The 14,285-nt window shown below is 41.2% G+C and overlaps 1 protein-coding gene across 3 annotated transcripts in view; it reads left to right on the forward strand.

The window, feature by feature from the left end:
* Positions 1-14,285, forward strand: part of pof1b (POF1B actin binding protein) — a 108,952-nt gene that overhangs the window by 22,026 nt on the left and 72,641 nt on the right. For all 3 annotated transcript variants that reach the window (XM_072270538.1, XM_072270537.1, XM_072270535.1), the window contains exon 2: positions 8,821-8,910. In XM_072270538.1, coding sequence (XP_072126639.1) covers positions 8,821-8,910 — 90 coding nt within the window. The remainder of the gene's footprint in view (positions 1-8,820; positions 8,911-14,285) is intronic.

The raw sequence follows: 14,285 nt of genomic DNA on the forward strand, positions 1-14,285 counted from the left end.
AGGCATTTTAAGAAAGAGACCAAAAGGGTGTGTGCTTAAAATGTTTGCACAAGAGAAAAGGGTGTGACTGCCAAGTCAAGAGCAAGCTTCACAGAGAATAGGACAAGGTAATAAAAGTGTGTTTATATCAGAGCTTCACATGGCAAAGAAGTAGAAAAGTATAAAAGATAAGAATCAGGAAAACAAGACAGGTTGTGGAAAAGATAATGCCAAGCCAATTCTGATTAAAGGCCAACAACCAGAAACATTAATTGTATTGTGTAAGGATAATTCTTTTTCCTGAATGCTGTCTCACCATTGAACATTTATTTAAAAAAAAAATGATTTTTTGTTTTTAGTTATGGTCCGGTCAGTTTAAGTTCTATCATGGGCAAATCACTGATACCATTCAAATGAGCAGTGTAAATTTTCATCTACATAGGAGCAAGTTGCTCTGGAACAGTTGTGTATGACTAAATTGATTGAGATTTTTTAAGCAGCATATCAAAGAGTGTTGGATTCGAGTCTGTCTGAATTTTAGCAAGGCCTTTGAGAAGGGCCTACATTTTTTTGCTGGTCAAAAAAGTAAAAATCTGAGTTCAAGTGGGGAGTGGCACCTTGGACTCAAATTACGGCTGGTGACTGGAAACAAAAAATTAAACTAGTTGGGTGTCTTTGAGGTTGTTTTCATTTGGGATCCCAAGGACCCATTACAGAAAACAAGGGATAATGAAATGAAAATGACTTAGCTAGAAATCTGGATGGTTATTTGGATCATAATGCAGAGGAAAGCTTTGAAAAGTAAGGAGTGCAGATGTTCAGTTATTTGGACAAACAAGTACACAGGAAAGTGTGATGCAATGCATTTGAGAAGGTACAACAGGACTTGGCAGGTGTTGAGTGGTCTGGCAAAACAAAATGGTTTTGGAGAACATGTACTCAAGTCCAGTAGGAATAAGATGTTATATTAGAAGTGTGTGCAACACTAGTTAGGCCATTATTTGAGTATTGCATAACTATTCTGGTCACTGCAAGTACAGGAAAGATGTGATTGGACTGGAGAGTGTTCAAATAAGATTTGAGGATGTTGCCAGGAATGGGAAATTGTATGAGGGAAGATTGGATAAGCAAAGGGTAGTTTCCTATGGAACAGAGGAGGCTAATTAACTTTGAATAAAATTTTGAAGGGCTCAGTGTAAATAAGAAAGGCTTGTTATGTGAAGTTTGGAGCTGTCTGGAGTCCCAGGCTGCCACTCTGTGCTTGAAGCCCAGCGTTATCTTCATGGAGATGAAGGATATCCAGAGCCGATGTCTCAGCTCAAAGGCCAGCTACGTAGACTGGTGACGAAGAACACCTGAGAATGGCAGGCTGTCCCAGGTCAATGACAGACATCCCACCTCTCCTGGGAGTTCCGGGAGTTTTCTGCATGTCGATAGCGGCTCCCCGATGCCCGCAAATTATATACAGTATCCCGGAAATCGATTTTTAGAGAGGGAGAGGGAGAGGGGAAAAAAAGAAAGAAAATGAATGAATCCTGCTTGATTTCTCTTTGTGTTAAGTAGACCTATCTGTTTTCTCTGTGGCAGGCTTTACAGTCGAACTCTCTCTCTCTTCCATATTCCATCAGTTCAGTTACTGCCATCTGTAATCCAAAAATTCCCCAACTCCCAGGCAGAGAAATTTATTCTTGTGTTACACACAAAACACTGGAGAAACTCAGCAGGTTAGGCAACATCTATGGAAAGGAATAAAAAGTCGAGATTGAGCGGAGTTTCTCCAGTGTTTTGTGTGTAACACAAGAATAAATCATCCAGACAACTGTCGGTGATGAAGTACAAAAGCCTGGCGATGAAATTCCCAAGGCTGGTGGTGACAACCTGACTACGCGAGGCTGTCCTATACGGGTGGGGCGCGTTGGCGTCTTAAAGGGGATTAGAACGGGGTTTAAATTGGAGCGAAATTCCAAAATCGTCCGCTAAGACATTAAAAACGCGCTCGCAGCAAGCAAATTCTTTGGGGTTTTTTTCTTGAAACACTTCCACTTACAGGTACATCGAAGCCCCCAATGGGCTGGGTTTAAGCGCAGCCATTTTCAGAAGAAAAAACAATTTTAATAAATACCCGGCCCCCCACCGAGATCTCGTCATTAGGACAGTGAACTGTTTACCTGTGCTGCAAACTTTATATGCATTTTGAATTACACTTTATTAAATAATATGGTAATATATTGTTTTATGTGGTGTGCATGATATATGTATTGTGGCTACACCATGGTCCGGACAGAGGTTGTTTTGTTTGTGGACAATCAGCCAGATGACAATAAACTTGAACTTGAAGATACAGAACTTCTAAATCACTCATTTAAAATCCCCCATTTCCATGTAAAAAGTAAGTTCTGATCCCGATTATTGCAGGCTGTGTGTGTGTGTGTGTGTGTGTGTGTGTGTGTGTGTGTGTGTGAGAGAGAAAGACTACGGACGTATATGTGAACGGACGTAGTCCGAATGGATGTTAAGCGGTGCACACCTGTCATAAGGATACACCTTATGCTTTTATTTCTTTTAGGGACCACAACATATTAGGTAGGCTAAGCGCAGGGAAGGCTGATCAAGTACTTCACAGTTCTTTTCAGCAGAAAACCAAAGTCTGACAGAGAAGGTCACTAGAACTGAGGTGTACTTTACATCTTTCATCGTTGAGCATAACTTGCCATTCCAGGTGTGGAAGCATAAAGGCAAGCTATTCAGGAAAATGTTTCCTGATTCAGAAATAGCAAAAAACTATGCCTACTCATCAACCAAGACAGCAACATGGCACATTAAGACAGAATTCAGAAGTCAGCTGTCTCACAAAACACTTGTGAATCTGATGTCTTGCAAAATTAACAAATTCATTGACACGGACTGCTATGAGGTTGAGAATTCCGATTGAGACCTCCCTGAAATGAGTTTTTGCAGGGTGGGATGTCTGCAATGGGACCTGGGATCAGATGTCCATATGCCCAGAGCTCATGAGGGTTGATCAATCAGTACTCCCAGAGTTGAGCCTGGAGTCCGGGAATCAAATAGAGGGCCAGAAGTTGAGGCCTGAAGTCTGGAAACTGGATGTCTGCCCTGGAGCTGGAGGACTGTGTGTGGGTAGGTGGGGATGGTGGAAGGAGGAAAGGCGCTTGTTGTGTGTTGTGTACTGTTGTTCTGCAGAGCATTGTGGGCATGCTGTTCTGGTGACACTTGCATGCTGTCCTCAGCACATGCTCAGGTGTGTTGGTTGTTAACATAAATAACACATTCACTGCAAGTTTCCATGTACCGTACATATGATAATTCTGAATCTAAGCTGAGGGCACAACTAGGGGACATGGTTAAACTGATAGATGGTTTGAGGAGTTGAGGAAATATTTTTTCTTCTATGAGAGATGGGGGGAAGAATGGAGGTATTGAGCATGCCTCTTGGCGTGGTGGATGTGGCAGGAAATCTCATCATTTAAACAATACTTTCGTGTATCCTCAATGATGTGACCTATAAGATGAAAATCTTGGTGCTGGGAGTTGGAATTAAGTTGTGTTTCTTTATTCAATATAGCATTTTTCTGATTAACCAACATTCTGAATCTACGAATGTTTTAACCTGAATATTTCCATTTTGTGTATGACAAATGCCGGAAATGCTCTTATCGATGTTCATCTACATCTACTTTGCTCATTATGCTGTCAAACTGCCTGAATTTCTCACTCTGTTTCCCTTTCATAAATCATTGCTTACATAGTTTTCTAGGTGCCACTACTTGAATAACAGGTTGAAGAATTTTCTTGACAGTTGAAGTCAGGATAACAACTTGTAAGGGGGCTCCCCACCCCTCTCTCTCCCCGTCTCCCCCCTCTCCCCCTCCCTCTCCCCCCTCTCCCCTCTCTCCCCTCCCCCTCTCTCTCCCCCACCTCTCTTCCCCCCCCCCCCAATAGGGGAAGAGAGTTGGAGGAGTCAGAGAGGAAATGGGAGTAGGGGTATTCAGGGAAGGAAGGGTGGTGGCTGTGAGGAATGAAGAGGTGATGAGGGGGAGAAGGGGTGCCCGAGAAGGATCTCCGCTCAATCTCGACTTTTTATTCCTTTCCATAGATGCTGCCTAACTTGCTGAGTTTCTCCAGTGTTCTGTGTGTAACACAAGAATAAATTTCTTTGCCTGGGAGGTGGGGAAAATTTTTGGATTTGAGAGAACTGTGGAGCTTCAGTCATTGAACAAATTCAAGTTAATTAACATATTTTTGAATATTAAGAAAATTGAAGGAAGTGGGGTTAGTATAGAAAAGTGGCGCTTAAGCTAAAATTCAGCATGGTTGTATTGAATGTCAGAGTAGGTGTGAGACAATGCTCTTGCTGCTATTTCTCAATGTTATTATCACCTTTCTCTGGGGAATTCCTTAGCACAGGGGTCCCCAACCTTTTTTGTGCTGCGGACCGATTTAATATTGACAATATTCTTGCGGACCGGCTGACCCCGGGGGGGGGGGGGGGTAAGGTTGCCAAAGGACAAGAGTAGCAGTCAAAAAATACGTTGTGTTTGCCCCGAGAAAGACTACAATGACCATGAAGCCTTGCGCGGGCACCAGTGAGCATGTGTGTACCTGCTGATATTATTCTCTGCAAATCGTTTTTGGCGATTCTGTTCGAGGGGGGGGATGTTAATCACGACCGGAATAATGGTAATGAGGGGCTAATATACTTAATTTCATTCTAAAAGGGTTTATCTAACGAATTTAATATTAAACACACCGCATATTTTCCTCGCATGAATATAGTGATAAGTCAATCATCAGGGGAGGACTGGGAGCTTGAAGTAAGTGTTGAGAGAACTTCCAGTAGAAGTGGTAGAGGCAGGTTCGATATTACTTAAAGAAAAATTGGATGGGTATATGGACAGGAAAGGAATGGAGGGTTATGGGCTGAGTGCAGGTTGGTGGGACTAGGTAAGAGTAGCGTTCGGCACGGGCTAGAAGGGCCCAGATCGCCTATTTCCATGCTGTAATTGTTATATGGTTATATAAGTCAATAGCATCATAACATTTTAAGTAACGTTTGGATATTAAACACACAGCACATATTTTCCCCGTATGAACATATAAAATCATTGCAACACACCAATATCGCTGAATCAGTGGGAGCCCTGGGCTTGTTTCCCTGCAACAAGACGGTCCCATCGAGGGGTGACGGGAGACAGCGATACGCGAAGGAGGTTCCTTCTGTCCAGTCTATTCCGCAATTTAGTTTTCGTTGCATTCATTGCAGAGATATGTTGGAAATGGAAGCAACGTTTTCAGTGCTTTCGTGGCTATCTCAGGATATTTAGCCTTGACTTTGATCCAGAATGCCGGCAGAGATGTTATGTCAAACATACTTTTCAGCCCGCCGTCATTTGTAAACTCGAGGAGCTGATCTTCTTCCCGCGCTGACATGGATGACGCGCGGGTAATGACCTCGCATGTGTTCAAACTCAACAGTGGGCGTGACAGGGAGTGAGGAAAGGTGTAGCTGACTCCTATCGCCAAATCATATCATTTCCTCGCGGCCCAGTATCAAATGCTCTGCGGCCTGGTACCGGTCCACGGCCCGGTGGTTGGGGACCGCTGCCTTAGCCGACCAGGCAGCATCTATGGAAAAGAGTACTCTTTTTGCTGGCCTGCTGAGTTCCTCCAGCATTTTGTGTGTGTGGCTTGGATTTCCAGCATCTGCAGATTTTCTCTTGTTTGTCCTTATTATGAGATTAGTTTGAGATTGATCAGTCAGGAATTCTTTAGGTTACAGCAACACATTTGAGTCATACAACACAAGATCTGCTATAGGCATTTCCCAGGGCACGTTGTTTTGACACAAAGTCCTCCAAGCTACTTCTCCCAATTTGATTGGTCTAGTAATGAAATCATTAATGTAATCATGCCCAAGTTAAATGTCTCAATTGTAAAAACGAATTAATGTGGTTTGAATTAAAAGTGGCCTAATATTTGCAGTATTCTGACATGAGATATTTTTAAGATTGAGAACTTCGTAAATGTTCCTAACCAGATTATTGGGAAAATAACCTCTGATTTAATGCTCTTTGATAAGGTTTTTAAGATCCTTTGATATTCCTCTGAATGTTTCAGAGATAAAATTACAAGCATTATTAGAAGTAATTTGTAATTGAACATGTTGATCTGACCTTTGGGCAAATGATCATTCATGCAAATTATAAACCAGCTTTATGCCAGGTAGACATATGTATTTTAATTTGGGTCATCTTTTCAATATTTTATATACAAAACATGCAGAAGAGGCTGTAGTCATTTCATTAGATGTGCAGTGTGCGTTTGACCGAGTGGAATGGCCATGATGTTTGCACTTAAGAAATGGATTTGGACCATCTTTCATTAAATGGATTGAGATAATTTATTCACACCCATCTGCTTCCATTATCACTAATCAGAATATTTCCTCCCCTTTTGTAATTCATCGTGAGACTCTTCAAGGCTGCCCCCTTTCTCCGTTTTTGTTTGCAGTTATCATTGAGCTACTGGCTGCTAGCAACGGACAGGACCCTTTGATATCTCCCATTGATATGCATGGACATAAACATCATCTTTTGTTATACGTTGACGATGTCCTTTTTATATATCTCTAGCCCACAAACATCAATACCCGCCCTTCTGACTCTAATTAATAATTTTGGTAGTTCCTCAGTTTTCTCTATTAATTGGGATAAGAGTGAACTAATGCCAGTCACTGCAGTGGTTAATACAGCATATTTACAGTCCATTCCCTTTAAAATAACTTGCGATAATTTTTCCTATCTTGGTGTGACTATTACAAAAAACCCAGATAACCTTTTGCAAGTGAATTGGCGAAACAAAGTTGAGCAGGTTAAATGCAATATTGACTTTTGGAAAACACTTCCAATTTCTTTGGTGGGGAGGGTTAACTCAATCAGGATGATTGTACTGCCACGATTTCTTCATCTTTTTCAGTCCATCCATGTTTTATTTATCTGTCATATTTTAAGCAATTGGATTCAATTATTATACCCTTCATTTGGAATTATAACGCCTTTAGAATTACTAAAAAAACACCCATCAAAGCCCAAGGAAGCAGATGGTGTTTCCCTACCGAACGATAAAATGAATTACTGGGCTGCCCACCTATCCATTTTAGCATGGTGGAAGAAAGGCCCACCCTCTACCTCAGACTCATGCCCAGCATGGTTACTCATAGAGCGAAGGCTTTGTAAGAAGACTTCCTTACCAGCTGTCCTTAATAGCCCCACTGCAGTTAATAAGTCACATTTTAGTAACAGTTTTGTGGTTGGCAGCAATTTCAACTACACATTAAGGCCCCAAAACTTATATTGACACTCCGATTTGTGACAATCATTCCTTTTTGCCTGGCCTGAATGATACTGTTTTTTTCTACCTGGAAACAGAGAGGCATCTGTAGTATAGGTGACCTATATATTAATGGAAACTTTGCCTCATTTGCGCAGTAGCAGTTTACAATATCCCTGCATCTAGTTTTTTCAGATATTTACAAATTCGAGATTATGTTAGGAAATATACACCTAACTTTGAAGTTTTAGACAAACATGAGTCCCTGGAGGCAATAAATAAATTTGATCCTGTTGCTCGTAGTGCGGTATCCTATTTTTATCAGATCCTACGTAATGGAGCTTGAGTGAATACTGCAGGTTTTAAACAAGCATGGCTGGATGAATTGGGTATAGAACTGACAGAGGAGGTCTGGGATGAGTGTTTAAAAAGTATATATGATTGTCTGGTCAACGTCAGACACAGACTTATTCAGTTTAAAATGATACATAGACTCCTTTATTCCAAAGAAAAGTTGCACAGTTTCTACCCTGATGTTTCACCAGTTTGTAATACAAGTAAATCTGTGAACAGTAACTTGTCACATTCATTCTGGTCATGTTGTAAGCTCTATGCATACTAGAAAAGTAATTTTCACTGTTTCTCTGAGGTTTTTGGGAAGCAGTGGGAACCAGACCCGGTCATAGCCACCCCTGGAGCAACAAGCTCCCTACCTTCAGCCAATATGTATGAAAATATGTATTATTTGGAATGGTAATTGCTAAGAAGTTAATCCTGCAAATGTGGAAAATGGACTCTGTGCCTACATAGGATCTGTGGCTGAGAGAACTGGCAAATACTTCACATTTGGAGAGACTGAGACTATGTAATGAGGACAGAGGGGACATCTCTGAAAGGATATGGGGCCCTGTATTGGACTTTCTCACGGGGTGAGGACTGAGGATTTTTGGTGCGGTGAACCTCTGCTGCGTATGTTTACTTTTGCCTTTATATTTTTCTCCCTTTTTCTGCTCAATATTTAATTTGATTTTGTTATGGTTGTGGTTTTTGTGGATGTGCTGTATTCTTTTTGTGTTTGTTTGTTTGTAATAAATAGAAATAAAAATAAAAATATTTAATTAAATTATAAACCTTTTTGGCTTGATTCAAACTCCAGAAGCTAGGAATTGCTAATTTGTCTCAGATTTTGCATGAACTCTGTAGCTAATAGAACCACCTTAATTTGTGCACATGATTATGAATCATATTGTGTTTTGCGTGTTAGCTAATTTAAATTATGTTTTTGGATTTTGTTTGTGAAAGTAACCTTTCTTCCAGAGATAAGAATAATGTTCTGCAATGATTAACAAAACATAATATCATAGTTCCTAAGAACTAACCATAAAATTAAATTAGGGAGTTCAAATTGAATTAGGGAGTGGTTTCTACGAATTGGATAACCTTACTGAACAGCAACCTCTTTGATCCTTGATTAACGTAGATCTTTTTGTGCAGGTACAAGATGATCAACAATATCATCGTGGAAATGAAGTTACCTACGTACAGAGCAGCCATGGGCAAGTGGGGCTGACAAACCCTGCAGAGGTATGAGTTGTCAGTTTTACAAGATGTCGTATCCGAACAGAGCCTATAATTGTCTTGTCACTTTCAGTTTGCCCTATAAATTTTAAAATGGTAGGCGGCCAATTTAATCTCACTCACTGATCATTGTGTGCAATGACAAACTGAAGTAAAAGTCTACCTTGTAGCAATGCTTATTGAATTTAGTTTTGTATAATTTATTGAAGAGAAAAATCCTTTTGACATTTTTTTTGCAGAAAGATGTCTGTTTATTATATTAGAATCTTCAGACAGTTGTATATCGGAAGTTCATTTATTATCAAAGCATGTGTCCGTATACAACTCTGAATTTGTCTTCTCCAGATAGCCACAAAACAAAGAAAGAAAATGAATGTCATTCAGAGAGAGCCATCGACCTCACACCCTGTACTAAAAAGAATGGCATCCTGATTTCACATCAACCCCCATTCCCCACACAAAAACTAACAGAACATCAACCTGCAAACATTCTCCCCTCGCACAACAAAAGGGAAAAGGGATGGGCAATTTTATTAGAAAAAAACAGAATATTAAATCCATAAATCTGAAGTCCACAACCCATAAATGCAGAACCACAATACCATCCTACGATATCACCAATACTCATTGAAAGAAAGACATCACATGAAGTAGAGAGGCCTACCTGCCTGCCACAGCAAGCCACACAGCAAGCTCGCATACTTAAGGCAGGCAGTCGGTGCTGAAACTCTTGCTCACCTTCTTCATTTGCCTCAATATCTCCATATTCCTCGATGCTTTTATCGGCGATTAATGGACGTTTTGAATGGTGAAATGGAGTCAAACATTGGCTCACGCCCCATCTCGAAGTTTCTTCGTATCGAGACAGTCCGAGTACACACACACACTTTTCGGAGACAGCAAAGCACTGAATCACTCAAACTTTAAATCGTGGGCTCTAAAAAGAAGCTTTAAAAAAAAGGTTATTTTCGTTTGTTATTAGAGAATGTTGATTGCTGGTGCCATCTTGACCGGAAGATTTCGTTAATGACTGCTTTCTAGAGTGGTTATACCACCGCAAAGAGGGAAAGTAACTTCAACGTCTCATTCTACAGAGCTCATTAGAACATTAGAATATTAGAAAGTTTTTGACAAGAGCAGGCTATTCAGCCCAGGAAAGCTTGCCAAATTCCTATTCACATAGTGTGTTGAAATAACTATTGAGTTTAGATTGGAAGTCTCTAAGGTACTACTCTCAACTGTACAGCTAGGTAGTTTGTTCCATTTGTCTACAACTCACTGTGTAAAGAAATACTTCCTGATGATGGTCTGAAATCTCCCCCAACTAGTCTCCACCAATGGCCCTGTGTCCTTTTTGATGGGCTAATTTTGAAGTAGCAGCTGGCAACCATCTTACTTATACCCTTAATGATTTTGAACTCTTAAAAGGTTCATGGTGAAGTGGTAAAGGCAGAACATAAAATTTAAATAACCATACCTCTCCTGAAGTTCCATATCGACTTTTATAGAGTCCAATACACGTTTGACATGTCCTCCTTCAGAGAAGTGTTTCCTCTCTACTACTGATGCTGCCCTCAGCTACATTTCCTCTATTTCCCAGACATTTGCCCTCACCCCACCTTTCCACCGCATTACCCAGGATCGTGTTCCTTTTATCCTTACTTGCCACCCTACAGGTTTCCCCCACTATCCGAAGGTACAGCATTCCTATGAAACGGTTCGTAAGCCGGAATGTCATTAAGTGAATTAGCAATTACCATTTATTAATATGGGAAAAATTATTGAGCGTTCCCAGACCCAAAAAATAACCACCAAAACCATGCCAAATAACAGATAAAACCTAAAATAACAGTAACATATAGTAAAATCGGGAATGACATGATAAATACACAGCCTATATAAAGTAGAAATACTTTCCTGCAGCACTGTCTAGCGCAGCGAAAATCTCACGGCAGCACTCTTGGCGGAAGCGCTCTCGGCAGAAACACGCTCTCCAGTAACCTTTAAGCTATGAAGCTGCCAAATTATACCAAATAACAAATCATACCAAATAACACATAAAAATGCACAGTGAATAATGTATGTACAGTGTAGTTTCACTTACCAGAATCGGGAAGACTCCAATAAATTGCAGTTTCATCACAGTTGAACACTTGCTTATACGAATAACCACCTTCTGTAATTATTTTCTTCAGTTCTGCTGGGAACTTTTCAGCAGCTTTAGTATCAGCCGAAGCGCACTCTCCAGTAAATGTTAAACTATGAAGCTGCCCTCGCCTCAGAAATCGATCAAACCACCCATGATTACCTTTAAATTCCACTTCTGTAGCACTTTCATCACCATCGTCCAGTGCTTTCTGTTTCAGCTTATTTAAAAAAAACTGACTGATTTCTCCTTAAGTATAAGAAAACTTAATGGAACACCACACTTTGTAAACCCATCAATCCACTCAAGCAATAGACTTTCCATTTTATCCATTATTGGATGCCGACTAAGAGAGACCACTTTGCTACGAGCAGAACCAACAGTAACACTGGCAGCTTTCAAAATTCTTTCTCTCTGCGTATAAATAGTGTGAATGGTGGACAAGTTCAATGCGTGGACAATGTCCTTACTTTGTTCACCACGATCAAAATGCTTAATTATGTCCAGTTTTATGCTAAGTATAACACCCTTATGAGCTCTTTTAGGCTTTTCCGATACCTTAGAACTCATCTTGCTAAGGAATGCACAAAATAAATTGAGATGAAACACATGTTTAAGCAATGGCAGCTAGAATGCAGTTCTGGGGGAGGAGCTTGGCTGCTTGGGCGCATGCTGCCTTTTTTCATAACAGTAAAAACACCTTCTGTTAACGAAAACAGATAACTAATGTAGGTCTTTCATAACAGCAAGGTGTCGTGAAGGGAACGTTCGGAAAATGGGGGCCACCTGTATATGTACAGCATATCATTCTCTACAATTTCCACCATCTTCAATGAGCCCCTACCACCAAACACATCTTTACCACCACCCCCACCCCCCACCACCCAATTACTCTCCGCTTCTGCAGGGACCTCACACTCTGTGAATCCCATGTCCATTCACACATCCACACTGGATCTCCTTCCTGGGACTTTTCCCTGCAAGTGGAACAAGTGCTACACCTCACTCACCACCATTCAGGTCTGAAAAGAGTCCTGCCAGATAAGGCAGCACTTTATCTGCAAGTCTGGTGCAGTCATCTACTGTATCTGGAGTGGTCTGCTCCTCCACATTGGTGAGATCCAACATGGATTGGGGGACCACTTTGAGTACCTTGGCTATGTCAGCAAAAGGAATGATTTCCTGGCATGGAATTAAAATGGCCAACCATTTAAATTACACTCCCTATTCCCATTCAATATATTGGTCAATGGCATCTGGTACAGCCATGATAAAGGCACCTTTCAGGTTGGAGGAATAACGTCATATATTCTGTTTGGGTAGCCTCCAACCTGACGGCATGAATATTGATTTCCCCAACTTTCAGTAATTCTTACCCCTCCCAATCACCCCTTTTCCATTCCCCATTCTGACTCCCCACTTAATCCTTCTTCTCATCTCCTCACCTGCCTATCACTTCCCTCTGGTGCCCTTCCTCCCATAGTCCACCTTCTGCAGCCGCCCTTACCTTTCCACCTATCACATCCCAGCATCTCATTTCATCCCCCTCACCTGGCTTCACCTGTCATCTTTCAGCATCTCATTTCATGCTCCTCACCTGGCCTCGCCTATCACTTGCCAGCATTTTATTTCATCCCCCTCACCTGGCTTCAACTATCACCTCCCAGCATCTCATTTCATCCCCCTCACCTGGCTTCACCTGTCATCTTTCAGCATCTCATTTCATGCTCCTCACCTGGCCTCGCCTATCACTTGCCAGCATTTTATTTCATCCCCCTCACCTTGATTCATCTATCACCTTCCACCATCTCATTTCATCCCCCTCACCTGGCTTCACCCATCGTCTTCCACCATCTCATTTCATCCCCCTCACCTGGCTTCGCCTATCACCTCCCAGCTTGTTCTCCTTCCCCTCACCCACCTTTTATTCTGGCTTCTTCCTTTATCAGGACTGGAAAGGAGGAAGGGTCTCTGCCTGAAGTGTGACCCCCTTTATTCCTGTCCATAGATGCTGTCAGGCCTTCTGAGTTCCTCCAGAATCTTGTGTCTGTTACTCCCAAAAAGATTAGATGTAATATTCTTGGGGAAAAATTTCTGTGTGTGAATCCAGAAGTAGATGACCATTCCAACATCAATGCAAATCAAAAATGCTTCCCATTGATAAGAAATTATAGAAGCAGTTAAGTCTCCACGCCTATTAAGAGCAACACACACACACACATTGATAAGAAATTATAGAAGCAGTTAAGTCTCCACGCCTATTAAGAGCAACACACACACACACACACACAATGCTGGAGGAGCTCAACAGGCCTGTTATTTGTGTTATTTGTTTGGAGCATGAAGATGTGATTTCTAGTCATTTGAAGCTGGAGAATATGGTTCTTTCTAATTTTCTACATCATCCTATTAAGACAAGGGAACAAATAGGGAAATATAAATTTTTTATTTTCTTTCTCACTTCCTGAATTATCTATTACTCCTCTTCCTAAATGAGAGTATAAAGATTCCGGAGCAGTCTGTGAATACAATCATAGAACGCTAGCACAGGAACAGGTCGTTCGGCACACAATATTGTGCCAAAGTAATTAAATTAGTAATGGAATGCTCACTAAACTCATCTCTTCTGTCAGTGCACTGTCCACATCCTTGTATATCCTACATACCTGTTTGCTTATCTAAGAGTCTAAGAGGCATTTGAATATTTCTATTGTATTTGCCCCCACAACCACCTCTGGCATTGAATTTCAAGCACCTACTACTGTGTGTTTATATATTTTAAAAAAATCACTAACTTGCCTTGTGCATCTCCTTTGAACTTGGCTCCTCACATTAAATGCATGCCCACTGTTGTTAGACATTTGAAACCTGTGAGAAAGATGTCAGCATGCTCCTCTCTCTATGCCTATCTACGCCTACTCTATCAAACTGCATCGGTCTCTGCCATTCCTCCGGATCTATCAGCTGTGTGGAGAGGGGGAGCCTGTTGCATGGGTAACAACTTGCTATCCATATTGCACTAACCTGGCTTGCATATCACACAGATAACTAGGACACAATATCCATGGCCGACCACGACCTATAGAAGGCTTGTGTAGCCACTTCCAGTGAGTTAAGGACTTGGACCCCAAGATTTCTTTGCACATTGATGCATTTAGGGTTTTGCCATTAACAGTGTGCTGACCCTTTAATATTTATCTCCCAAAGTGCAACACTTCACTTTTGCCTGGGTTAA

This window comes from Mobula birostris, chromosome 10, assembly GCF_030028105.1.
Source record: "Mobula birostris isolate sMobBir1 chromosome 10, sMobBir1.hap1, whole genome shotgun sequence".
Classification (NCBI taxonomy): domain Eukaryota; kingdom Metazoa; phylum Chordata; class Chondrichthyes; order Myliobatiformes; family Myliobatidae; genus Mobula; species Mobula birostris.